The sequence below is a fragment of the Anser anser genome (genome assembly GCF_964211835.1).
Source record: "Anser anser genome assembly, chromosome: 17".
In the NCBI taxonomy this organism is placed as follows: domain Eukaryota; kingdom Metazoa; phylum Chordata; class Aves; order Anseriformes; family Anatidae; genus Anser; species Anser anser.
In genome coordinates this window covers 3,861,204-3,888,181 of record NC_139738.1, presented here as the reverse complement: position 1 = coordinate 3,888,181, position 26,978 = coordinate 3,861,204, and the positions used below count along the sequence as shown (strand labels likewise).

Here is a 26,978-nt window from a genome sequence, read left to right as displayed (position 1 = left end):
CCTTTCCAAGCGAAAAACCAACAGAACGGTTAAAAATCTTTTTTTTAAAAAAAAACCTTATTTTTAAAAAATTCTTAATTAAAAAATCTTAATTAAAAAATATTTATTAAAAATCTTTATTTAAAACTCCTTATTTAAAAATCTTAATTTAAAAAAAAAAACTTATTTTTTTTAAATCTTAATTTTTTTAAACCTTTTAAAAAATCTTAATTTTTATTATTATTTTTTTAATTCTTAATTTTTTATTTTTTTATTTTTATTTTCTCCCTGGCTGCCTTCAGGAAACCTCGGTTCCTCCGGGGTGAGTCAGGAGAGGCCCGAGGCTGAACTGGAGGAGCTGGGGGGGGGGGGGGGGGGAAGGCTCCGGGCAGCTCGGGGAAGGAGCAGGCAGCCGCCGAGGCGGGTGGGTGCTGGTAGGCAGGGGAGGGTAGCGCCTGTCTCCCTGAATCCTGTCCTCCTGTGAAGGTGCTGATCTTTCTTCTTTTTTTTTTCTGCTTCTCCTCCTTGTTTCCTTCTCCTCTGCATCCAGGGAAAAGTTTGAAGACTCTTATGTCCAAAGGAATCTTACAGGTACATCCTCCAATCTGTGATTGCCCTGGGTGTCGAATTTCGTCTCCAGTGGTAAGATTACTGTTAAAATATGTGCTTTAGTTAAGACATCCCCCCTCTCCTCCGCCTCCTCCCCTTAAAAAAAAAAAAAAAAGAGCAAACCAAAAAAAAACCCACCAGCCCTTTGCTTCTGTGCTCAGCAGGGGTGGGAGCTGCCAGTCCCTGGGGCTGCCAGCGCTGCCTGCGGACAGAGCAGGTGGGGAGAGAGGTGTTTAACCCAAAGGCTGCGGCGCGATTGCGTGGCTTTCGGGGGGAGCCGGCTCCGTGCAAAGGGCCAGCAGCTTCGTCCTTATCCTCACTCTTTGATTTCTGTGTGTTTTGCAGAGGTGTAAAATGGATAAATAAAGCAGAAGGGAATTGCGAGTGCACCCGCGTGCTAGAGTCAGAACAGCCGCGGTTTACAAACCATTAATGATTTTTTTTTTAAGCTAAACTGAAGGAGGAACGGGCTCGTCTTAAACATTCACAAGTTTTACAACGTTCATCGCGTAGATCGCTACTTTTGTAGATCTTTACAGCACAACTTTTGGGTTCCTCTCTGCCTTTATCTTGAGAACTTTCAAAATCTCTATACGACATCAGCATTTTCATCCAAAAGATGCTGGTGCTGTAAATAAAAAAAAACCTACTGAAATCATGCTCAACTGAGGCATTAAAACCAGTTCTTCGTGTGCAGGAGTAACCATAAAATACAGAAATATCAAAAGGCGATGGCAAAGCTGTTGGTTCATGGAACTGAACCAGGTCTTGTTCTGAAAAGCCATCCGAGACTTAGAACATTGCTGTCAGTAGCACTGTGGGAGCAGCTGCCACTTGCGATTTGCTTCCTTTAATCCACTAAAATTAACCAGTTTTTTTTTCTTTTATTGTCTCTATGAGATCCGAGGGACGTTCTCGTTCCACCCGCAGCATCTTGGTGATGCGGCACGATGGACTTGAGAACTGGAATGCTTTCTGCATGGCGTGTGTATGTGCATGCGGTGTACGTCTGCAGGCAGACACGGTCACAGCTGTGGGATCTGGGTCTGTGGGGTCAGGTTGGTGGAGCAGCCGTCCGGCCCCACCGGGCTCCCAGGTACAGCTACGCTGCCTGACGTGGTGTCCTAAACCCAGCAGGGCGGACGGACCAAAACCTGGCGTTTCCGAGGGACTGCTGTCGTTCCTCTGAGTTTGGGGGCAAAGTGGGATGCTGTGTGATAAGCTTGCTGCCGTGTTGAGTTCTGTGCATGCTTTAGCTACTAATCTGTACGGACTGGAGGCCAACGAGCAGTGATCTGAAGACCAAAGGGATTTGCAGCACTTGCTGCTGGGGCTGAGAAGTGTCTGGCCAGGTGATGCTGGCTGCTTGTCGTTTTCTGCGTAGCGAGTTGCGGGGAGTGGTGGCCAAAAGGCCACCTCGTACTTCCCTAGCAGCAGCATTTTTTAATAGATGCGCGGGGATGCTGTGCGTTTACAAAGGGAGGCAGCTGGGCATGGAACAAAGGCTATATTAAAGCGGCTTTTAAAATAGAACTGAATTTGAGAAGTTCAGACGGGAAAAGAAGGGTTCGTGTAGTTTTGGGAGAGGAGAAATGAATCCCCCCGGACTCGGCTCCTACTGCTTCCCCGCTTGTGTGAGCTGCTTGCAGGGGGTTTGATGTCAGAAAGCGCACAGCAGGGCCAAACCCCAGCGAGAGCTTTCATCCAAGCTGTGTTTCTCAGCGCGTACTGCATTTTCTGGGCTGTGATTAGGCCGTAGTCCTGACCGAGCGACAATTTCACGTTTGGAACCTGAAAGCTTTCGGTAGTGCCTGGTAGCAGCTGCGTGTGCTACACGTTCAGAACAGTGACACAAGAAAGGGGGTGCCCACCCCTCTCCACGTAGCGATCCCAGACGTAGGTACCACTGCCACCAAGGGCTGCTTCTCCCCAGGCGTGGAACCGCCTTGTGTTTTGTAGCGTGGATGAGTAGGGACGTTCAGGGCACCCTGGGTGCTTGCGTTCAGACGGAGGCACGGCGGTGGGCAGCCAGCTCCATCCTCTTCCTCCCAGAGCGAGGTCGGTCCCAGGAGAGCAGGACCCCCAGCCCCTGCGTCGCCTTGGCGTGGGGCTGGCTGGCTGTTGGCGGCTCTCCGCATCCTGCCCTTCTCGCTGCCGACGCCAGCAAGAAGAGGCAGCGCTGCAGGGCTCGGGTCGAAGCCCCCCGAGCTCGGGTCGGAGCCCCCAGCCCTGTCTGGCGCCACGCTGCTCCCCCCCCGCCCCTCCGCCTTTGGGGCCAGCCCTGCCGGGGGCTCCCCCACCGTGGCTGGGGAAAAAAAAAGTGGCGCCCGGCTCCGTCGCCCCCCGCCGCCCCGTCGCAGCTCGTTTGCTGCAGCTGCAGACAGCGGCCGGCGCCGGGGCCAGCTCCGCCACCGACCGCTGGTTTCCTGCGAGGCGGAGGGGGAGCAGCCGCGTCGCGCCGGCTGCACTGGCGCCTTCTCCCCCCGGGCAGCAGCTGCCCCCGTGCCGGCATCCGTCCATCCATCCATCCATCCATCCACCCACACATCCATCAGCGGGGGTCAGGGGGAGCCGCTGCTGCCCGGGAAGGCTGCGTGGAGGGGCTTGGGGGGCCCTCGGGTGGAAGACGTTGGGGGGGGGCACAGGGGGGACCCCCGGGATGGGGGGAGAAAGGAGGGTGCCGAGGGGAGGGCAGGGATGCTCTGGGTGGACAGCGCGGCGTGTTCTTCCCCACAGCCCTGCCGAGAAGGGGAGTGGGGTGCTGCACGTCCCCCCACTGTGCTCTCCTGGAGGGCGGCGGTGCCCCCCGTCTTCCCGTCCTGCTTTCCCCGTACCCAGCCTTTGCACCGGAGCTTTCCCAGATCGGGAGGGGAGACGCCGCGCAGGTCTCGGCCCCCGCAGTGTTTTTGGAGGCGCGGGATGCCAAGCGTCCCTACGAGAGGTTTTGAGGAGGGGCCTGCCCCCACGCGCGCACACGTCAGTTCTGGGCAGACACGGCTCGTCTCGCTTGGAGCCCTGGATGCCTTCCAGGCCATTCTGGTGAAACCCGTTCCCTGCAGGGTTCCCCCCAGTCCCCTGCGCGCCTCGCAGCGCTCCCCAGCACAACGTCTCCGCTTTCAGACCCCCGGCAGGGGCCGGGCTGGACGCTCCCTCTTGAACGTGACCTGTGGCTCGCTGGCGGCGGTCTGTGCGGCCGGGCGGAGGGGGGAGCCGAACGATTTTTGTCGAGAGCAGCACTAAAATCTTTACCGCTAAAACAGAGCGTCTTGGGTTTGCAAAGTCTGGCATCGCGTGTCCAGTGTAGCGGAGGGCGGGCGTTTCTTACGAGACTTTTACTTGGGTTGTTTCCCTTGTCAGCACGACCCTCACTGCGTGCTTGGTGCGAGCCATGCTGCCTCTGAAGGTGTGCTAGGGCTGGATGTCAAGGACTCCTCATCCTCTTTTCCGATGGAAAGAGAGGCTGAAAGGCTGCCCGCGGTGGGCTTTGAGGTTCAGGCCGCAGGTACAGAGGGCAGGCAGGCTTCTAAAAAGTCTTATTTATTTATTTTTAAATGTGCCGTAGCTGCATTCAAGCCAAACAGAAAGCACGATAGAATGTGTGGTTTTTTGTTTTTTTTTTTTCACTCTATTTCCTTCGTTGCATGTCAGGACACATGGTAATTGTGCATAACTTGGCCGATGACGATGGTAATTTGTTTGGTTACTGGGGTGGTGTTTTGCTCTTGATTTGATTTATACGTGCTTCTTTTTGTTTGCTGCTGCTTTGCTTTCTTGTTGTTGCTTTCTTTCGATGCCCCCGAAGATAAAGCATTAGTCCAAGACTTTGCCAAGGACAGGAGGAGTAAATATCTGCTTCTTTAAAACCGAGATGACAGCAATCAGCAAAGGCCCTGTTATTTAGCCCTAAGACCGCTGAGCGCCCTGCTGCCTGCCCGTTCGGAGGGGCTCTGCGCCTCCCTCCAGCGTGGCCGTGCCTGACTTCTCCTGGGGTCTGGCTGCAGCTGCAGGCGCTGCCCTGCCCCGGGGGTGCCCTCCTGCCACCGCTGCTCTGCGGCTTGCCAGAGAGCCAGGAGCAGATCTGCGTGGGGTAGGGACAGCGGTGCCACCGAGACCCCTGCGCGCTGGGACCCCAATTCAGAGGCTGCCCCCAAACGGGGACCGTGCCACGCTGGGCGTGAGTCTTGCGAGAGGATTTTGCTGCAAAAAGAGGACTTCGCCCGCTGCTGGAAAATTTAGTTGGCTGCCTGTAGAGGCAGGATTAAGTCTGAAAATTTACTTTTAACTGAATAGATTAGATTTAGGTTCCTTTCCGAGCTGCTGTGGCCTGAAGGATTGGAGCTGGAGAATCTCGGGGTTTATGTGAAGGGGGCTGTTCATAACTTTGCCTTCGCGTCTCTGGGGGCTGCCTTATGAACGTGCAAAAAGCCCCTCTGTAAAGCAGACTTATAAACCTTTTTATCCCCCCAAGGTCTTTGGCACAGTCTGTTGATTTTTATTTGTGGTTTCATGCTGATTTGGATTGTTGCTTTTAATCCAGCACATTTTAGTTTAGGTTAGCATTTGTTGGAGGCTTTTTTTTTTTCTTTTTTTTTTTAAACAGACTTCACTCAGGTGATTTTTAGGGCATGTGTGCTGTACTGGAAACTTCTACCATAAATCCGAGCTCAAAAGTTTATCCAAAATCCATCAGGCACCAACTTCACAGAGAGACTGGGGATACGGCACGCTGTGCTTCTGAGTGGACAAACCGCAGCTCCCGTCCTTACTGGGAGAGGTGAGAGGCTGAGCGCACGGCCTCAGCTTGCAAGGTTTCCAAATCCAAAGGCAGCAGGAGCACGTTTGTGTGCTGCTCTCACAGAAGGGTCCCCGAAACCAGCCGTTCTTGGGCCATTCAGCACTGTGCAGGGGAAAACTGGCAGCTGGAACCGGGGATGGGTGCGGGTGAGAGGTGCTGCTGAAGGCATTCTGCGCTGGAAGTTATTCCTGCTGGTCCTCAGGCTCAGCTCGGGGACAGGGCACGCTGCCACTGCCTGGTGCTGTCCGGCGTCAGAGGTTTGGAGGGGGGGGTTGCTGAGAACAGCTAGTTATTTTACGCAGGGGCAGAACAAAACTAGATCAATGGGACTAAGAGTGCCAGCACAATACTGAAGGATTTAATTTTGTGGATTATTAAATACCCTCTGGAAAGGAAAATATTAATTGGATTGCAGTCTTGTGAGTGAACAGCAGAGATGTATAAGCAGCTATGGCTTAGGAAAATAATTTTATCTTCCTGTGGATTTTAAAGAGGTCCAAGTGGGGGAGGTCTGCCGTAGTGCAAAAACAGCGGTGAAGATTTCTGCTTTTTGGTGAGCAACGAGGAGAAACTGGGTGCAAGAGGTCTCGTGTGATGGAAGGAGCGAGGAAGCTCCATCTGTGAGCTCAGGTTAGTGTCTGTGAAGTGTGTGAGCAATGGGCTGGGCTGACCCACCGACTTTTGGGGTGGTGTTGGTTCCTTGGGAGAGCCAAGGCAGAGCATCGCCTCTGCCGCTGCCTGTTGTGCCCTGCGGTGGGCTCAGGGTTTTACGCACGAAGGCAACGGAGGCAGGATGGGCTTGGCAGCCAGCACTGCTTTCCTGGCGAGCTGTTGGGTTTGTGTTCCACCAGGCCTGGAGAATCTACTGCAAGAAAGTTGCACCTGGGAAGAAAGAAGGATAAATAAATATATAAAGCAGTGAAAGCAGCAGCATCTTGTTAGCGGTGTGTCAAGGGCAGTGTAAAGGTGAGATAGGATAAGTAATTTTGCTGTCAAAATTATTTAGAGATGTCATTAAACTGCTTAGGGCTGTCTTTGCTGCTTCAGGGCACAGACACCTGGTTTTAATTTGCAGTGGTCTATGTCCAAACCTGCTGGCCTTATTCAAAGGGATCAGTGCTAATTTGGAGCCTGGTGGCAAATGCCTTTCGTGAACACGGGATCTAAATGGCAGAGGTGACTAAAGGACCAGAATTAACTCCCTCATAAACTCTGTTCATTTTTCTTTTCCTGGGGTTGTAAAACTATAACGTAGTTAAGTTTGCAGAGCTGATGAACTTTTCAGATTGCTTGTTCTGGTTCAGCTCTGGGGAAAGAACAGAGAAGCAGTCTTGTATTGGCCCCAGACGTTGGCAAAGAGACCCACGCTGTTCCTAATGAAGTAATGCTTGGTCAGAATTTTGCACTTGCAGAATTACTTTGTTTTGTCTATAATTCTTTTTCCTCCCCCCCTTTCTCTCCCTCTCTCTCCTTCCCTCCTTTCTGGATTGTCTTGTTCTGTTCCTTATGCACAGTCTGTTTCCTTTCTCCGGAAAACTTCTTGCCACACAGCAGACACCGGTGCTGACTCTTGCTTAGCACCTCTGCCCTCTTCGCTCCCTTCTTCCTCCTCCAGATTGAAGTTCACCATCTTCACCAAGTCAGCAGCTGGAGAAACACCTTTCTCAGCATTTCGGGGCTCCTTTCTGCTTGGAGCTATTCAGCTTCCTCGCTTCTGGTAGTGAAAAACTCATTATCAGTCTCTGTGTCCCAAATTTGTGTTAAGGGTGATGAAAAGACATCTGAAGAGTTATTTATTGTTGCAGGGTTGTAAGTAAAACGGAGAGCATCGTCTTTAGCTTCCCTGCTTTGCTCTTATTCTGCTCCTGTCTGAAGGTAAATCTTCTGTGTGTGCCACCTCCACTGCTGGAGTAACAATGCATTTCCTTTCTTTTACTTTTGCCTGTTATTTAAAACAAACAAACAAAAAACAGAACAGAGAGGAAATTACACGTTCCCCTGGGTCATAAATATAATCTGATGTGGGATTTTGTTGTAACAAGTCGGAGGAGGAGGAGGGATGGATGAAGGGAATTCCCAGGCTAGGAAGGTTCTTGTTCATTTATTGTAGCTCCACTCAGTGTGGAGCTTGTCCCTTCTCCTGATTTCGCTTTATTTTGCACAAGCACACAGAACTGCAAAATCCAGGAAAACCTTCAAGCCAAAATTTGCGCTTTTGACTTTCTGTATGAAAATCTTCCTGCACGCCAAATCCCTCTGTTTTAAAGCGTCGAGATCGCTTCAATCAGCGTGCAAAGTAGACTTTTTCAGTCTCCTGTATCTCCAGCGAGGCGGACACCCGCGCCTGCATCTTCCAGCACGCCACTCGCTGGAGGCAGCCTCCCTTGGTGCAACGCGTGCCGACGGCAGCGAGCGCTGACTGCCGTCCCCAGGGCTGCTCTGCTGCAGCATCAGAGCAGGGCCTCGTCCAAACCGCCGGGTTTTTTCCAGTGGGGCTCTTGCCAGAGAAAGGTGAACAGGATTTGACCCCAAGTTGCAGCTGGGAAAGGGAACGGTGAGATAAATGGGCGAGCAGCGGGCAGGGATGGAGGCTAAGTGTCCTGCCGCTCCTTGAGGGACTGAAGAGCTGAAAGCTCCCATTATTTTGCACACTAATTGTTCATCCGCATTTGTGCTGCCGCAGCAGCTCTTGCTAGTGGAGATCTCCCATATATTTGGCCAAAGGCGCTGTATTTATACTGGCACACGTCCGCTGCTCAGCTCTGCCGAAGTGGTGCTGGGGCAGTGACGTGGAGCAAGAGGCCTTGCCACGGCTCGGTTGTCTGAGAGCATCTTGGTGCTGCCTTGTGTTTTATCGCCTTGAAAACTGGGAGAAAAATGACTTTGGAATAAGGTTTCATTAGTACTTTGAAAAGTAACAGCATTTTCTGTCTTTAGATGTAAGTTGGTGGGCAGTACCCATGATTTTTGCATTGTGCTGGTCAGTTGGGGAGGTAGAACCTTTCTTGAGTAGCTTCCAGATCATTAAGAAGCAGGAAAACTTCAGAGCTTTTGATGATAGAAGAGATACTTGTCAGCCCTTTGGTCCAGGAAATACATCTGCTTCTAAACTATTTCTGATGATGGCGCTGCAACAAAGTCGTGTGTTGGCTCGTATCTGATTCCCGGTGTGGTGTCGGGAGGTGCGATCGCTTCGGATCGTGTAAGAAGCAGCTCGGGGATTTTAAACAGCTTCAGTGAACTTGGGCATCTTAACCACCGCAGCTTCTTCGTATGAAACTTTTCTCTTGACAGAAAGCAGACCACTCCGCCCCAGCCCGAGTGTCTCACCCCTAGGAGCTCGTGTTTATCGCCGCGTCCCTGGGGCCTCGCAAATTCAGCGTTACGAGTAGGTTCCTCTCCGACGGTAGCTACTGCTCTGCCTATCTCTGCCCATCAAATTGCAAAAACTCCCCCGTAACCCCATCCTTTCTTTTTATCAGGCGATGAATGCGATAGGTGGTACTCAGCTCGGCTGGAGCTGCTTTTGCCGTGTTGCTAGGGCAACCGGAGATAGCCCCCGAAGACAGGAAAGGGCAAGCATTCCTTTCTGCCACCGGCTGGAGCATCAGTGATTGAATGAGATTAGATGGAATTAGATAATCCTGAAATTCACAGTGATTTGACGCCAGGCCTTTATTAAATAAGTAAAAGTACCAGCCCTTATAGGAAAAACGAATTCTCGTAGATCAATAACTTTTCCCACCATTTGTCACAGCTGTGATTCTGAAGATCTCTTTTTCTGTGATATGGGGTGAACCACACAAACAACCCTTTTTTTTTTTCTCTCTCCCAGAGGGAACTATGATATCAATCCCTCGTTTATATCCCCCTTGTGATTCACCCACTTAACCATAAAGTACACTTAGAAAGGAAAGCACTACAAGATTCTGTAGTGATGGTTCAATGAACTACGGCTTACAGGAGTTACTTAAAAATTGTACACTGGTACTCTTAACTATAACTGTGTTTTAGGGTCTTTTTTTTTTTTTTAAAGCTGTGTGTTTTGAACGGCAGTGTAGTTTTTTGTTCCTCGTGTGTTCAGTGCCTAAAACTGCTGGGACCTCATCTGTGCTTGGCATGTGCCTCGCTCAGCTGCAGTAGAGTTGATAACACTGTATTTTGATCGAAAGTAGATCTGGGTAAAGTGAGCATGGCCGTGTGAATGCAGGATTGGACTTTGATCACAATCAGTCTAGATTTACATCAGTTTGACTCTGTTGACTTCTTTTTCATCTTCGGACTGGCATGGCTTGCATCAAAACTTAGCCTGCATCAGAGGATACCCAGCAGAGCACGGAAAATTTGGTGTCTTCTGTCCCTCAAACAGTTTTGTTTCTTGTCAAGCTAAATTGGCTCTTTCTGAGCAGAGGGCTGATTTATTTATTTTTGCAGAGGGGGTGCTGTCTCTCGGGTGAAGCTCTGAACACCTCTGCAGGCATAGGGGACAGAACGTGGTCTCAAAGCCATCAGGAAGGAGCATATCCACAATGAGAAGGGCAGCCTGCCTACTCTCTATAAGGATGCTTTTCATTCTGAACAAAAATATATAATAAACTAGGCCTGTTTTTTTTGTTGTTTTTTTTTTGTTTTGTTTTGTTTTGTTTTTTTAAATAACAATGTGATTCCTTAAAACATTTTCGGCTAGAAATTCTTGAGCGGGTAAATCAGGGCTGTAAATCTGTGTAAGTCTATCTGCACTTGTTTGCACCAGCACCGTGGATCTGGTTTTCTGAAGTCTCACCTTACGTTGCTCTGCTGTATTTCTCAGAAATAAGTTCAATAAAAGTAAATCAGTGAGGCTGATAAGCATTGCTGTCCCCTTATGGGTGCAGAGGGCAAAAATCTTCCTCGCTTTGGGAGGATTTAGTTTCATTGACGTCTCTGCTATTGTCTTTAAAACATTATAGAATTTTTAAAAAGTATCTTAAAAGGATATTTGAAATTATATACTCTACAAGATACTGTGCTTTTCCTCTAGCAGTGCCGAAAAGCTAACTTACTGAGAAAAATCTCATTGTTTTGGTGGGACTCCTAATACCCTGGACTGTCTGTCACATCAGGGTCTAGAACTAAGGATACACAAGGATACAGGCAGTCTGAATTGTCGCCCCTGCCTTTATTCAGGATTCAAATGCACTGAAGAGGGCTGAGTGATGAGCTGTCACGTCCCACTAGGAAGCAAAGCCAGGGCTCCTCCAAAATACAGAAAAATCTGGGGTTTGGGTCTTTACCCCGTGACAGAAGATGATTCCTGCTGGTGATCAGGTTTCCCACCTCTCCTGCCGGCTGTTGGCTCTGGCTGCTTTGGGAAACGAAGCCCCACTGTGCGAGGCAGAGGAGCTGCTGCCGCTTCCATCCAGGGCAGAGTACCGCTGGAACTACTGGTACGTCCTACGGGAAGAGTAGGAAGCAGTAGGAAAGGAAATGAGCCAGCTGTTCATGTTTTCTTCAGGTGGCAGCTTCACCAGGGTTAATCGTGCCCTGTTGCCTAGAGGTTTGCCCACAGGACCCCCAACCCACTTTGGGGGAACCAGAATCCTTCCTGGGAAGAATCTGGCTTTGTAAGTGTAATAGCGGCGCAGTATAAAGACCACACATGTGTTCAATACATAATAAAGTCTAGGTATCGGTTGCTTCAGTGATTTCCCATGTTTGGAGACCAGCCTCCACCTGGGGAGGTCTCCCCGAGCTGACAAAGGAAAATCAATTGGAAACACACATGGTGCAGAATTCCTTGTGGTGAGGATTGCACTCCAGCTTGAAGTTGCTTGCATGTTTTAAATTGTACCCTGGAGAAGCTGCCCTTAATTTGTTGGAACTGTACTTTTCCTCTTATTTTTCAATGCCATCTCAGTGCATGATACTTTTTCTTAAATGCTGCGTTATGCGAAGGCTTCTTCTCTGTCTGGAGGGAGCTAGCTGACACCGAAGAACATAACAAACTTGGGTGTTCGAGGCTCTTCTGTGGGTTGGCGTTGGGGAGATGCCTGGTAACCATGCAAAGCACGGGGCATTTGGAGAGAAAGACTTTGCTTTGGCTGGTTGCTATTTATTACCACTGAATCCCAAAATAATAGACATCAGATTTTGAGATGTCAGTTGGCAGCGATCCTGCTGCGTGTTCCCATGGACAGACAGGCATGGAAAGCCAAAACAAAGCTACTCAGACTCGGTATTTGATGAAGAAAACCTGATCTGTAATGGCAGAACGAAACCCACAGCCTGCACCGCGGGACGGGCGTCCTACGAGTGCTGGCGCTGGCGGAGGGGAGCGGTGGGCGCTGTGGGCTGGCAGTCAGGTGTCTGCTGGGGATAACCCACCGTGCTTTCTCAAGCCTCTGTTTCCAAAAGCAGCTTTTTATCTGGGTTGTTGGACTTGGCTTACCAAGAAACGTACTTTTCTCAGGGCCTAAACACCTTTTATTCCCTTTCACATCACAGGGCTGTGCCGTGTTTGGTACCTTTGCACGGCCTTCGGAAATGTGGGCACTTTCCGTGATTCAGCTTCCCCATGTGCAAGCTGGGGAGAGCACCGCCAGTGCTGCTTATGGAAATCAAATATTTAGAAATATGGGTTAAAAGGACAAGAGACCACTGTTACCATCAAGTTTAAGGTCTGGTGCTATAATAAGAAATAGGACTTCCCCAAACCGGTTCCTCTTTATGGTGGCTTGTCTTTGCAGTTTTCTTTTTAAGGAAAGCATGCAGTTGTGATTAAAGGTCCGTTTGTGTATTTATCCTAATAAATAGTTTCAGTGGGTAGCTACTCACACTATTTAGGAAACATTGATGATATTGCTAGTTCGGGTTTGTTCCGTGTCACATTCCTGCCACCTGGTCCCCTTACAGCTTTGTATGTCCTTCAGAACTCCTTTTAGTACCCATCATGAAGCCACCTCTCAACCTTCTCCTTGGTGAGTTAAATAGAGCGAGGTTCTTCAGGCTGTCCGTGTAAGGAGGTGACACCAGACCTTTTGTCTGCATTACCGCTCTGTGAAACCTCGCACTGTATCAGCATCCGCCTTGAACTGCTGGCACTGAATTCAAGTGGTGTCAAGCACACGTGTGTGTGTATGCATGTGTCTGAGTGTATATATCCACATACACACACGTATACGTGCACACGTGTCTGTGCACACTATTAGCTTCCTGCTCTGGCATTTATATGTTCATGTCATTGATACTGCTACGGCGTAGCCCATGGTAAACCTCTTCACCTGAGTTCCACCCTGACCTTGCACCTTGTTCAGCATCCCTTTTTCCTGGGTAATGTTCCCAGATGTTTAAATGCCAGCTTCTCCCTCTGTTGTGTGTCTGTGACCCTGGGATTTTGATACTCGCCATTAACTCACACATTCGTGATAACCACCAAACACCAGTGATGACTCTCTTTTCTTCCTGGTTATCGATAAAAATATTAGAGAGAATTGGTTACGTGCTTATATTCTGGGATCTTTTTATCACCTTTTAATCCAGTTAACTTGGGCTGTGTTGGCTGGTAGTGCTCTCATTTCTCATTCAAAAAGTTGTATGGTGTAAGATCAAATAACTTGCAGAAATCTAAGCACATTACACAAGTACAATTGTCTCAGCGAAGAAGGATACCGTATCAGTTTATCATCTTTTCCATGAACAAACTTTAATTTGCATAAATTATATCGCCCTCCTTTAATTTATTACCGCTTGTCCAGTTTCCTCTATTTCATTATTTCTCCTGGGGGTTATAAAATTACTTGGATTATCCTGTTTATGCTTTTTAAAACACAGGCCCAGTGCTATGTTTTCCCGTTTACCTTGGATTTCCTCATTGTTCTGAGACTCATTAAAGATCAAAGTCAAGTATATAAAGAACTTCCCTGGCTAAGTCCTGAAACTCGCCGAGTGCAAGTGATCCAAGTCTGCTGATTTAAAACTATATAACTTCAGAAGTTTCAGCTTGGAAGCCTCCTAATGTATTGCTGGAATGAAAAGTATTTCATTTTCGTACCAAGTTAGAGCTAGCTTTTACTCCCAGTGCAGAAATGAAATATTTATTGAACATTCTGATTTTTTCAGCGGTTCTGACAGTTCTACCATTCCCATCCAGTTACAGACTGAAACCATTATTACCTCCTCTGCTTAATAAACCAGTGTTTACAAACCAGTTTGGAATTCTCCAACGAAAGAAGGAATTATTAAAATTACAAGTGCAATTATTCAAGATTAGGATCTTTATAATGGGCGAGGAAGCAGAGGCCTTCCCCATTACAAAGGGCCCTTTACTGCGCGTTACGCTGATGAGATGTCCAACTGTCTTAACGTCTGTTACTCCTTAGTTTTTGGTTTATGTCTCCGGTGGGATTGCTGCCTTCTTTGCTTCCTGTTGTTCGGTGCTGGTTTAATCAGAAGCCTGGCGCGTGGCTCAGCTGGTGGAGCCTTAGGCTTCTGCGGAGGGCAGGATGCTTTCCCTTCCTCGGCTCAGCGCCGCTTGCCAGGCTGAGTGTTTACAGCCTGCGGGTTCGGGTAATGAATAGATGTGCCGGGCTTCAAAAACCCGACCTCTGTGGCTTTCTGATGAAAGCCAAGCCGTTCTCCCCCACCTGGATGCTGCTCTAGCTCACGCTCCTTTTCTGGCTGCTTCTGTTTTCTCCCGATCTTCCAATCAAGCCTTCCCGCTTGGTCGCCAGCTTACGAAGCAAGGCGGCGTTTGAATTATCCGAAGAAGCCCGCACCGTGTGTTTTGTCAGAGCTCGCTCCTCTTCAAACAAGCAGATCTGCCTTCCCTCGGTGTTTGCTTTAAATGCTCTCGGAAAGGTCTCGGCGCGGGGCTGTACGTGCAAGAGAAGAGGTGGGGATGTGATGAAGCCACAGCACAAAACTCCTCTGCTCCCGGGAGCACCCAGCGGGAGACGCCTCGCCGTGCACCTCCCTCTGCTCCAGGCCCGTGTTCTCCCAGCTCTGGCTGGCAGAGATGCTGTGCTGTTAGCCCGGGCTGGCGCAAAGCATCTTGATGCCCTGCGAGCTGTGAAACTCGACATATGCCGAGGCAGCAATAGGAGGAGGATCTCTCCTTAAAGCTTCCTGGGAATGTTCTGACAGTATTTCATCTGCCGGGGGCTGCGGTGTCACTCAGGCTGATCCCAGTAGGCCAAGGGCTTAGAATCAATAACGCCCTTGATCAGCAAATAATTCTACCTTGATCAGAGAATCCTGGTAATTAGAGCTAGAAAGGATGTATGGCATCACGCAGCCTGCTCCAGAGAGCCCCGTAGCACTCTGGCATCTGCGTGCGTGCTTCTTGGGGTTTTTTGGGCCGTTCTTGTAACATAGCATTAGCCAGGCTGTGCATTGTTATTTTCAGGAAGTACCGTTACGGGATGCTCCGCTATTTTTCCTTGATATGAAAATACGAAAAAGCCTGTTTTAAAAATGGAAAAGATGAGGGAGAAGTGGGGCGCGAGGAGAGGAAATGACCCCTTCTGATCACCCGCGAGCAGAGCTGGAAATAGAGTTCAGTCCCTCAGCTCCCGTTCCCTCTCTGTGGACGCCCTGTTCAGCCTCAGACCTCGCTTGGGTCAGCCCCCAGCCTGGCTCCTCCGCTTCCCTGACCAGAAGGCATTGTTCCTGGGGATGCTCGCTTTCCGTGGCTTGCTCCATCTTTGCCTGTCAGCTAAGACTGACCAAAAAGAGAGGCCCTGCAGCATTTTGGTGTGGTTCGACAGCCTGGTCCAAAGGATCACAGCCAAGCCACGGCAACAAGCAGGCAGCTACCTGGCAGTGCCACCCACGGCTGGGGATGCCGAGGTAGGTGGAAGTGGCTTCCCTTTCTCTTCCTTCACTGGTGTCTTCGTCTCTCCTTGGGTTGAAACTTTGTGTATTTGGGACAACCTTTTTGGGGCGAAATCGCGTCCGTGGGATTCAACTCGGGGCAGAGCTCAGTGGAAGGCAAAAAACGTGTTGGGTGGTGGCAAAGGACGGCGCTTTGTTTTACGCAGCTCTTTGGTGGGAGCTGCGAGCAGGTTTTCGGTGGCATGAAGCAGAGCAGCTGGGGGCTGGGTAAAGGCTTAAAAGGTTTATAAGTGAGCGTGTGGGAAATTGGTTGGAGTGTGCTGTGCCAGGGCCAAGTCTGCCCCGGAAGAGTTTAGTCATCGGCATGCAAAGCACCGAAAGGCAGGGTGTCACACGCCGCCGGGGCTGGTGCGGAGGGAAGGAGCTGTCACAGCAGTAGCTGCTCATTACAGAGCTCCGAAAATGAGGAAATAAAGATAGCTTTTCATTTTTTTTTTTGTGTGGCTGTCTGTGTGAGCCCATCAAACAGGAATATGGCCGCTTGCCTACAAACAGATTAGCTTTTTATTGCTTTTGCCACCTCTGTGATGCTGTAAGGCCTAGCTAGACCAGAGATAGCACGATAAATCTGGTTTATATCAACGTGAACTTTGATATATCTTATTAATATCACACTCATGATTTGAATATTTAAACATGGATGGCACACACGAAAACGTCATTTAGCTTATGCTTGCTTTATTTAATTATTTTAGATTTATACAACACCTGTCATTGGCTCGCAAGTGCCATGCAATTAATTAAACCTACCAGTCACTCCAGGTGGAAAATGGGCTAGGAAAAAACCTCAGGAGCCTCGGCTGAAGCCATACAGGATGCCTCCGAGGGAAGCCTGCGTGGGTTAACGAGGGCAGGGATTGCACCGAAGTTTGCCTGGGCAGAAGGAGGAAGGGAAACGGGGGGGCTCACACAGCCACAGCAAAACATCTCGACCCAGAGGAAATGGGGGGGATGTTCAGAAACCCGCGTGGCCCAGAGCTTTGCTTACAGTCGGGCCTCTTTGCGAGCTGCTGTTTCAGCACCTCTTGCAGGGAGCCCGACAGAGCCACACCAGGCGGGGGGAGCAGTTCCTGCTGCCTCAGCTCCCACTGGGATGCCCGCAAGGTTTGGAAGTGGTTTTGCATTCAGTGTCTCAATTTTCCCCAGTTTCAGCCTTACTTTAACAAAAAACTGTCAAGAAACGGGCTGAGGGGCTGCTGGGGGCTTTCACGGCAGGGCTGGCTGGCTGCAGAGTCTGTGCTGGCTCCTCACTTCTCCTGCCCCTGCCTAGCCCCCAGACCACAGTTTTCATCAGAATTACACAAACAACATTATATTGATGATTATTTTGGGCTCATCTTGCCCACATACCCCACAGGAATTTGCAGCCCTTCTCAACGTTTTGCATATGCAAAATTTCTAAGAAAGGAAGAAGTTAATGAAAGGCAAGTTCTCGTAGGTGGGAGTCAGAAAGCACAGGGAGAGCCTTTCCCCAACTTGGATGAAGCACTCTTGACCAGAGCAGCCTGAAACGTGTTTGAGAGGATTCTCTTTCCCTTGGTACTGCTGAATTACCTCTTAATAGGCTGCAGAGAGCTGCAGCAGTGCAGCGTGAGCTCCCTTCCTGCACACTAAAGGTCAAGCGTAGCCCCTTGCTGTTGCAGGAGGTGACACGGCTGTTCTGAGTAATTAGTTTAAAAAAATGCATATGTATCTTTGTGGTACCAGAAATGCTGACTAAAATCCAGAAGGAAATAACAAAGCAGTTGCCCATATGCATCCGATAAAAATTGTTTGACTCTATGAAATATCTGCCGTGCCTTTGTAATAAAATTAGCAAGAAGGGAAAATGCCTGGTGAATACAAGGCTAAGAGGCTGTCACATGTTTTTTCCAAGTGTTGTCTTTAAACAGCAGCGATCTTGGGGGTCAGGATTGTTCCTTTGTTCTGTTTCTCCAGCCCCGAGCACGGTGGAGTCGTGCCTGGGGACTCGTAGCTGCTGCTGCAGCCCAGTATTTGGGGATAGAGCGATTGGGATGCCGCGGTGCTCTCATGCTGGGATGTGGGTACCTGCAGTGATAAGGATCGCGTGGACCCGTGTAAAAGGGGCTGAAAAAATCCCACGTCTGGCAACACCGAAGACAGAAACCAGGAGATGAGCTAATGGGCAAGAGAGATGGAGGACGCTTTGTAGAGGACTGGGAGACATCGTCTGAGCGCTAATGAGGTGTTTGAGTTTTGGCCAGGATTAGATGGGGGCATTCTGCGTTTGGCTTGACAAGTTCAGCTGGAGAAGGGCCAGAAGACTCAGAGCTTGGGTCCTGGAGACTCCAAGGGTGTATAACAAAGAGGAGAGCTACCTGCTGTCTCCTTGCTGTTCCCCTGCCTCGTGTGCACAATTTCCCTGCCAGCGAAAGGCCAGCAGCCCACAGGACCAGACAGAGCAACTCTTTGGACTTGTGCTTTGCTTCCTTGCAGATAAGATAGCAGATAACTTTATTTTCAGGAGAAAAACGAGGTGTGCTCCAAGCACGGATCGGCAGGTGAGGAAAGACAGGAATTTAAAGTAAGTAGAGGGTGGCTCTGAGGAGGAAATAGCAGGTGAGAGGCAATTGCTCAGGAGCTCACGCTACACGCTCCTGATTTAAAAAGCATATTCACTGCTTGCCTGGTTGCTCCAAGGTCAGGAAGGCGGCAAGAGTGGTGCCAGCACAACAGGTCTGCAGGAAAATAAGGCGCCCTTGTGTGGTATCCCCCCTCCAGGGGAGGTGGAGCTCCTCTAATCTCCTTCCTCTTATCCCTCTTCCAGCTGACCTCCTGGGCTCGGTAAATAACATTTCAGGAGCCGCAGGAACCGGTGAACAATGAGCGGCTTCCCAGGGAGCCAGAAATTCCTTCCACCTAAATAGCAAACTTTGCAGTCTTTGCTAAAGAATCCACAGTTATTATTCATTTAAGTGGTGGTTTGTGGTTTTTTTTCCCCCCGATATGTATATATGTGCCATGCCTTGTCTGTCGTTTACCCTCCCACTTTAAATGTGATTCCAGAGGGGATTTTTCTGGACCTCCAGCTGGCACCCAGTGGCTGAACAGACCCAGCCTTCTGCCCGTTGGAGTGCCTGGTGTTGGGTATTGCTTTCCTCTTCTCTTGCTGTTCTTGTTTAGGGATGGCTCACCTGCCTGATTACAGCGCAGAGGGAGATGGAGGGAGATTCGACTGAGCCTTTGGAAATGTCTGGAGGGATTTGTCCATCTGATCCCTATTTATTTTAATAGAGCATTCAGACCTCGAGAGCTGCCTGTCAGACCTGATTTTGTGTCTCCAGAACCAACGGGTGTAAGGTTTTGCTCACTTGATTAGCCCTTATCTTGGGTTTCTCCTTGTATCCATCAGCGTTTGGGTTTGTGTTGGTGTTTTGTGTGTTTTTTTTTTTTTTTCCCTGTGCAAAGACTGCATCCTAGAGTTGAAGTGATGCTGTTCTGGACCTTGGTATTTGTATTCTGCTTTTGTTTTGAGCTGGAGCGAAGGAAATCCAGAGGAACTGTTTATACCCGTGTGAAAGAGACAGCATTCCCCTCCTGCACGTGGGGCTCCCCGGCCGGGCTTGGTGGCTGAGGTTTGCAGCAGGGATCCCTGCGCCAGTAGCCCTGCATCCCTGCTCCCCTCCTCTTCCCTCGATCTCTGCCCCCTTGTTTTTCTCCCTTCCCTTGGCGAGTGCTGCCGCTTGCATCTTCTGCGTCTCCTCCACTGGCTGCTTCTCGCAGGGTGGGGTGAGGAAAGGGGGGGGTGGTGGAAATTCCTGCAGTGAGCCCCAACCCTTCCACCCCCACGCACTACCCTGGGAGAGACCCAGACAGGCGAGGTGACTCAGCTGGGGCTGGCTGCGGCCTGGGGCTGCCGGTGGGGAAATGAAAGGCCCCCAGGCAAGGCAGCCAGGCAGCTGGGGGTGGTGGCTGCCGCTTGCTTTGCTTCTCTCTTTTTTTTTTTTAAGCCCAGGGACCTCGCAGGGCGCAGGGGAGACGGCTGCTGCACGGGCTCCAAGAGCCTGTGGGAAGTAAAAAGGGAAAGCAAACCTGTTACCAGCAGGCTTCAGGTCAGTCTGCAAGGGTCCAGTCTTTCACCGAAAATCTTTAAGATTCAGCAAATGAGAAGCGATTGAAAAGCAGTGGCTGAACCTCCCAGGTTTTTTGCATCACGTAGGTGACTCTGGGGCAAGGTCCACCCGAGCAGAGGACCGGGAGCAAGATTCGGGCTGAATCTCTGCCTGGGGTGGTCTCCAGACGGGGATGGCATTGGCCTGCCTGCCTCTGGAGGTGGTGACCGTGGAGGGCAAAAGCCAGGTCTGCTGTCAGGATTTAAGGGGCTCTGAGCTGGGGTGGGATGAGCAGGATGAGTGCTGTAACGCCCCTCGTTTCCTACCCTTTCCCTGGGAAACGTGGGGAATTACTGGCTTTGAGCTGCTCCCCCTCCCGTGCCTTCTGGACATGCGGGCGCACAGGTGTGCCTGCAGAAATGTGTGAAGACATGTGCGTGCTAATGGCACCCAAATATAGCAGCTGCTCCTCGCTCCTGTTAACCTGTCAAGTGACTCCTCATTCTCCTCGGCTTTGTCAAGCCGTAGGTATTACTCATTTCCATGACTAATTCCCTACGGAGGGCCCCTAAAGAGGGTTAGAAAATGAGGCCTCCGTCGCTCTGGGGCACAAAACATCACGTCTTTTTTTTTTTTTTTCCTCTGAATTTGGCTAATGAGAGGAGAAACTCCCATAGATAGACTCGAACTGCAGACAGGGAGTCCTCAGACAGGTTTTCTTCTCCATGGCAGCCGTCCTGGCGCCCTTCCGAGGAGGCGTGCACACCGCTTCTTGCAACACCCTGAAACCGGCCCTGGGTGTCTGCAGGAAAGCCCAAAGCTGCTAATTGGGGCCGGTGCTTTCTGCAGGAGGAAGACGTGATGGAAACGTGCTTAGGGTGGGATTTCACTTTCGCTTTCAGGGACTTCCTTTTCTCAAACGCAGACGCTCGCCGAGTAAAACCGAGCTGCTTAACAGCACACAAGAGGATCATGCGACCGCAGAGAAGTCTGTGTCTTCTTGGAGCGGCGGGGGGGGAATTAGGATTGGCAGAGTGTAATTGGTAAAGCTTGTATTTGGCTGGGATTTTGGTTTTAACAGGCCCAGAAAAGCGCCAAGCAAATAATAAGAAGTTGGGACCTTAAATTTGCTCTCCAGCACCTCTGACGGCAAAGTATACCCGAGTACACTTATTCAAGAAGGAAGAGTGCCACCTATTGAGTCCCACATTTCCCCTCCTCGAGAAGGCCGAGCATCCCATCCAGGTACTTTCCAGGCACGGCTCCACACCACTCACGTGGTGGGAAGGAGCCACAGCCTGCGGTGCTGTACTCCTGCAAGGGGAAGCAAAGCGTGCCCATTAAAAGCCGGGTATTTTACGTTACTGCAGCTGTGCCGTGTGCTATAGAAGCAGATGTCAGTTGTTAGAAGTTGCCATCAGCAATCTTCCAAGCAGAGACCATTTCGTGGAGCAGGGTCTGTGTTTAACATGAAGAAAACCCACAAGGCTTCCAAACGGTTCTGGGCGAGTTACGTTGGTGCTGCTTGACGTGCATCGGGCTCTTTGAGGAGCTGGGGAAAGACACGAGGGGACGTGGGTCCGGTAAGCGCTGGCTGCGTGGGCAGGGTTTGGTTCTCCACGTGGCCGTCGTGGAGCCTCTGCCCGTGGCCGAGGGGTCACCGGGAGCCACACAGGGCAGCCTAGCAGCAGACTTCAGTTCCCACCTCAGGGAAATGCTTAAATGCCTAAGAAGGGAGATAACGGGTACCCAGACAAAACGTTTCACCTTTAAAAACAAAAACACCCTCCTCCCCCCAGATTTCGTTCCTTTAATTTGGGTTCTGGTTTTCGCTCCCATGGGAAATGAAGGTTTTTTCCCCTGCTCAGAAAACTCTTCCCTTTGGTATTTTTTTTTTCCCTTTGAGCTTCTTGGTTTTATTCTTTTGATGAATTATTTACCTCTCTTGGGTTTGGGGTTTTTTGTATTCTCTTTGTGTTTATCTTCAAAACATACAACTCCCAACACTCCCTAATAACATACCACCTCCTCACAGTCCCCACTTCCATTCAGCACACATCGCAAAGCCACTGTATTTGTTGGTCATTTGTCTCCCAGTGTTTCATTTATATATACGGGTGTGCTGTAAATCATGCGGTGTCGCCTCATGGCGTTCCAGATGTGCTGGGCCACCTGGTAGCGTATTTCTGTGAGTAGTTTTGGTTTATCCGTGGCTTTTGTTGGTGCATGCTGTCTGAGCAGAAGCTGTAGGGCTGGTGCTGAGTGACCCCTGTGGATGCTGAGCGTTGCCCAAGTGCTTGCAGAGCTCACCTAGGAGGGAATCATGCAGAGTGCAGGTAATTCCCAGCTAGGTTTCTTTCTCGGGGGCACGCTGGGGTCTGAGTGGTGGGAGCACCAGCCGTGGGGACAGGACCTTTCTGTCCCAGTCTTGCATCTTCCACCAGTCTGCAGTGTGACAGTGAGCGAGTTGCCCCACCATACTTTTCCTTTGGTCTCACTTGTTTAAAAAATGGTATAAAGGTACTTTCAGGGACATAAAGCGAGAACTGCGTGCCCTCGTTGCAAAAGCTGCTGGCCTAGAAATGAAAGGCCACGGCGAGCTGGAGTGCTGTTACCGACACAATAGGGCTGGACTTCAATGCTTGCACATCTTGGCTGTTGAGTGAGAAGGACAGGATCCACGTTGTGTTTCCAGGAACTGCTCGTGGTGGAGCTGCTGCTCGGCTCCTTTCTGTCGCCATCGTCAGACCCACAGCGGTGCTGTCTGGCACCCCATTTTTCATACGAAGCAGCAGCGCCAGGGTGGGTTGTAGGAGATGCCTCTTTGCCTTGGCTAGCTCGTGTTAATCTGTGTGTCGTCCTCAGTAGTGACAAGCCTCCTCCTGCTGCTCCCGACCACGCTGCATTTTGATGGACTGAGGGCATGTCAGTCCTTAGCAAGGCCGAGGAGGAGGGAGGGAGTCCCTGGAGTGGCAGCAGCCACGCAGGAATTTGGCACGCTTTTTGCCTCATGCCTGCTGCTCTCCGACTCTTTCATTAATTCCACTCTGTGCCGCAGCTGAAGAGCACGTATTCAGACTCTAAGGAGGCATGTCTAGTAGTTGTTCAAAATCAGTTAATTTTTTATTGGATTTGAAGTCGGACTTCATGGGCCAAATCCACCCCTGGAGGGCCGAGGGTGGGGAACAGGAGGCAGCCTGGGCTTTCTCTGGGTAATTGACTTGCTCGATGGTGTCCACCCTCTCTCTCAGATTTGCACAAGAAACCTCCCCGCCTTTGCTTCTCCGAAGTGCTAGGGCTGAGAGGCCTTTGTCCCTGGCAGCCTCCGCCATCAAGATGCATTAAATTAAGCATACACACACACCGCAGCCCTGAGGCTATTACCCCCCCGTGCACACAAATAATCCGTCGTGGGCTAAGCAGAATAACTTATGTTTGGACCCTGCTCTCGTCCAATTCATTTCCACACCTGCGGGAGTGACCTTCAAAACTTGCTGGAGGCTCTGTCTCCAAAGTCGTTTTCTCATTAGTGGGAATGAAATGTACTGTGGGGCTGCTGCCGCGTCTCCGCATCTCCGGAGAGCCGAGCGCCGAGCGAGGCTTCCAGTCCCTGCCCTCGGATCATGCCAGGCCCTGTCAATCCCTGTCAGCTTTCCAGGCGCCCTGCTTCCCTGCCTGCTCCTCCTTTTCTCTCCGCAATAATGTAATTAAGATTAATGAGAGGTCCTTGCGGCACTGCCACAAAGGTTTGGGTGCGCGGGGGCTGCTGTTTCAGGTGCCTGGATGGATGTGCCGGAGAGCGGCGTCTGTGGTGCTGGCAGTTATTTGGTGCTCCCTGCCACCCCTGCTCGGAGGAATGTCTCTGCTCGCTCCCTCTGTCCTCCTGATGGCTGCACCTGGGGCTTTCGACCAGGACTGAGTGCCGGAGCCGCTGGTGAGACCTTGTGCAACGCAACCATTGTGCCTGGCATTGGCATTGATGTGAGTCATGCTTGGAGACCTTGGCTTGGACTCCTGGTTCAGGTGTTTTGTGGCTGACAGTCGCTGTTTTACACCATGAATACAGCCAGACCCTGCCCCAAAAGCATCCAAAATACAGAGGGGGCCAAGGCAGAATCAGCCCCTGGCCTTACCCGCGAGTAAGGAGACTGGAGGAGACCTCCCCTTGCTGAGCGGTGTCCTCATGATGGACACAGCAAATGTAGGGAATATCACTTGATATCTTGATCACTTGATCAAGTGATCACTTGATCACTTGAGGGACTCTTTTAAAACAATACGATTTATTTCCGTAGTGAACGTGGTCTGGTGGCAGTGTTTCCTTCATCTCGGGCGTGCCCTGGGCAGGTCTGTAGTGCTCTTAGAGAGTAAGGGGAGAAAAAGCCCAGACCCTCCCGTTGTGCTTCGGGTCCTTGCCATCCATCAACCAGGGGTCACAGCAACTGCAGATCATATGCTCGGGTCTCAAAACCTGCAGGAAATCAGTCTTTGTTACATGGAAAATAAAGCAGTCTATGGGGAAAATAACCATAAATGTTCATTATTTGTGCAGGAAAATCAATTTGTAGGCCAATTGACCAAATAAAGTAATACAATTTGCTGGGAAATTCCCTAGGTGTGGCAGGCAAATCACGGAGTGGAAATGGCAGCGGTGGCTTTAGAGGTTGTCTGGTGGTTTGGGGGTGGGAGGGATCAGGGGAAGGGAGGTAAACCAGGGAAAATTAAGAAAAGACAACAGAAAAGACTGCTTTCTGCCCTTCTGCTGTGCAGCCAGCTGAAGGGAAGGTCCTAATGAAAGGAGAAGCGGAAACTGTTGGTTTTTTGTTTTTGATTTTGGTTTTGGTTTGTGTTTTTTTTGTTTTTTTTTTTAATATCACAGAGGGTGTTGGAAAAAAGGTAGCAGTGTCACCACGAGTGTGGCAGCACGGAGGGAGCTGTGAGAGGTGGCGCGGCCGTGGTGTGCAGGGGGTGACAGGGACACGACCTCCCTCGCTTCTCCCTCGTTTCGTGCCCAGCCCACCTTGGGCAAGTCAGTTGCAGCCTGTGTGCGTGGAGTAAAATCAGCTAATCACCCTGCAAGGGCTTTACGGTGGTCCCGGGAGTCTCGTGGCAGGGGTAAATGCCGTTTGCAGCCTTCAGTGCCGGGCCGAGCGTTTCTGAACGACGGCACCGGGGGTGGGCACCCCGCGGCTGGACAGCGATCTGTCCCAGGGGCGCGCTGACACCGGTCAGGTTTGAAACGGTGAGGATCGATTTGTCAGTCGGGCTCCTCCAGTTATCCCAACCAGATCCTTTGTGCTCCCTGAACTGGGAGGCTGCGTGGGCGTGCGCGTGTGAAGGCGATGAGACTGGGAGGGAAAAGGACATCTTCATCCACGTTTGGCTTTAAGGGATGCTTTTTTGACCACAGCACTAGGAGGCATTGCTAAGGCGGTGCAGTCCAGCTCCTGTGACAGCTGGAAAGGCTCCCCCAGAGCTTCTGGTCAGCACTGGATGGGAATGTGTTGTCCTGGCTTTGGAAGAGCAGCAGAGCGCTCTCGGTTCGTTGCCTTGCATGCCTCCATCACGCTCTGCACCGCTGTGAAACGCACCCACCGCTCCTCGCCTGCCCCTTAACCACCAAAAGCTCCGTTGTGCTTTCCAAATGGTATCGCCTAACGGCAGCGTCACCACAGCAGGTAACAGGCAGTTTATTTGCTCAGATTTCACTTGCTTTTGGCTCTCCGTGTTGGGGAAGGGGCTCGGGGGAGGCCATGGCTTCGTGCCTGTGCAGCTCTGTAACAACAGGCTCCTTCCCAAGCCCCGAGTGGCACTGCAGAGCTTACCCTGCTTTGACAAACTCTGCCAGTCCCACCACGCCTGCACCTTTCTCTGCTTTGTTTTGGTATTGATAGTGTGAGAGTGAGATGTTTGCATAAACACCAGCCTTTTTTTTTTTTTTTTCCAAACGTGAAAGCAACACCCTAATGAATATTTGGAGTTTTCGTGTTTGCTTTGGATTTCCCAAGTTTGCTTGGCCGTCGGGAGGGTCGAGTCGATCTGAGGAAGCTTTGTGGGCAGACCTGGCTGCTGCTTGCTCACTAAGTGGCCGCCGTCTCCTCAGATTTCTCTGCTCCCTCCTTAGTGCTGGGGGAAGGCTCGAAACGCTAAGGTTTGGGTGGCTTTCAGTGCCTTTGCCGGCCTGGGGGATCTCTGGGCAGGTGCTACGTGCACTCGGATGCAACGCAGAGCTCTGGTTGTGCTGGGCGAAGCTGCTGCTGCTTCTCTGCTCTCAGCTGGGCTGCTTCAGTTCTGAGGGAAACTGCTTAGAAATCTTTTTTTTTTTTTTTTAAGCTGGGAAAAAAATGTCCTCTTGTTCATTTCCATTTGGTTCTGGCCAGGACGTGAGTGGCGGAAAAGTCAGGAGGCTTTTCGGGTCGGTCTGACACCAGGGTGCGTGAGGGGAGGATGCCTCGGGTCGGGGACCCACAGTGCAGGAGCTCTCGCTTTTGTTCTTCCTCTCATGGCCCTGGTACATTATGTTTTCGGTCACCAGTGATTACGAGGCTCTTCTGTGTTTTGGAAGGCCAGCTTTTAAGATGTTTTTAGACCTGATTTTCCAAAGGAACCAGCTGTAGCTCTCAACAGGGAACAGCTCTCAATAGGTGCAGCAGCAGCAGCAGAATCTTCTTCCATGTGGACAGCAGAGCAGGCTGTAAGCCACGCTTGGAAATCTCAGGGATCTCAAAGAAATGCTTTAAGCACATGTCTCCAGAGCAGAATATAAGGATAAACCCCAGCTGAATTTCCCTCGCTGAATTATTTCAACTTTGCAGGGAAAGGCTGTGTTCTCTTGGACCTGATGAAATGAAACTTTGGAGTGAAGCGTTAATTCCTTGGGGGAATGATGGACAGTTATTTTGTTCTCTTGTCTTTCTCCTACCTGAAAGGTAGAGCAGTGAGGTGCGTGAGGAGAAGAGGAAATGTCTGAAAGCATCCGTGCCCTTTTGCTCCTTGTCTCTTCACCAGAGTGGAGGAGCAGGAAAGGAAAGAAAAAAGAGAAAAATGCGTGAGTTTTGCTTTTATTTAGGAGATAGCATCAGTGTACCACATCCTCAGTTGGTGTAAGTTGACTTTTACTCCATTAATGCTGACTTACATTGCCTGAGGACCTGGCTTCAAATCTCTGCTTCCTTCTTTTCAACCTCAGACTGAAATGGACAAAGTTATTTGATGTGGGACAGACACAGAAAACAAAGACCACACCACACCAAACTTCGGCCTTCTTCCAAGGAGTTTTTGAAAGCAGGTAGCTCCAAAAGGCTGATAGATTTTCTATCCTGGGGTATTTCCCTTCAAAGACTGGAAATTCCACTTGGCTTTTCCAGAAGAGCATAGCTCTGACTCTATTAACAAATTATCCTTTAGGCTTTATAATTCACTCAGAGGTAATAAATGGGAAGCGTTTCCTTCCGTTTACAGGTCTTGTTCATCTGTTTCTTTAGGGCTCCAGAAAATAATGTTGTTAACATTGATGGGAAGAGCTTCCCTCCTGTGTAACTTTTTTTTGGGGGTTTATAACATAAATAATTTCTCCAATTATAATAGTACCTACAGTCATGTTGGTACTCTTCATCAGCGCGTCCTTCTCTGCTCCAAAATGCTTACAGTAT

The 26,978-nt window shown here is 50.3% G+C and overlaps 1 protein-coding gene across 11 annotated transcripts in view; it reads left to right on the top strand.

Annotated features, from left to right (window-relative positions):
• SAMD11 (sterile alpha motif domain containing 11) overlaps positions 1-26,978 on the top strand; it is a 173,302-nt gene that overhangs the window by 62,129 nt on the left and 84,195 nt on the right. For 8 of the 11 annotated variants that reach the window (XM_083803253.1, XM_083803254.1, XM_083803255.1 and 5 more), the window contains one exon: positions 530-621. In XM_083803253.1, coding sequence (XP_083659379.1) covers positions 530-621 — 92 coding nt within the window. The remainder of the gene's footprint in view (positions 1-529; positions 622-26,978) is intronic. The other 3 variants (XM_083803247.1, XM_083803250.1, XM_083803249.1) reach the window with 1 other exon arrangement.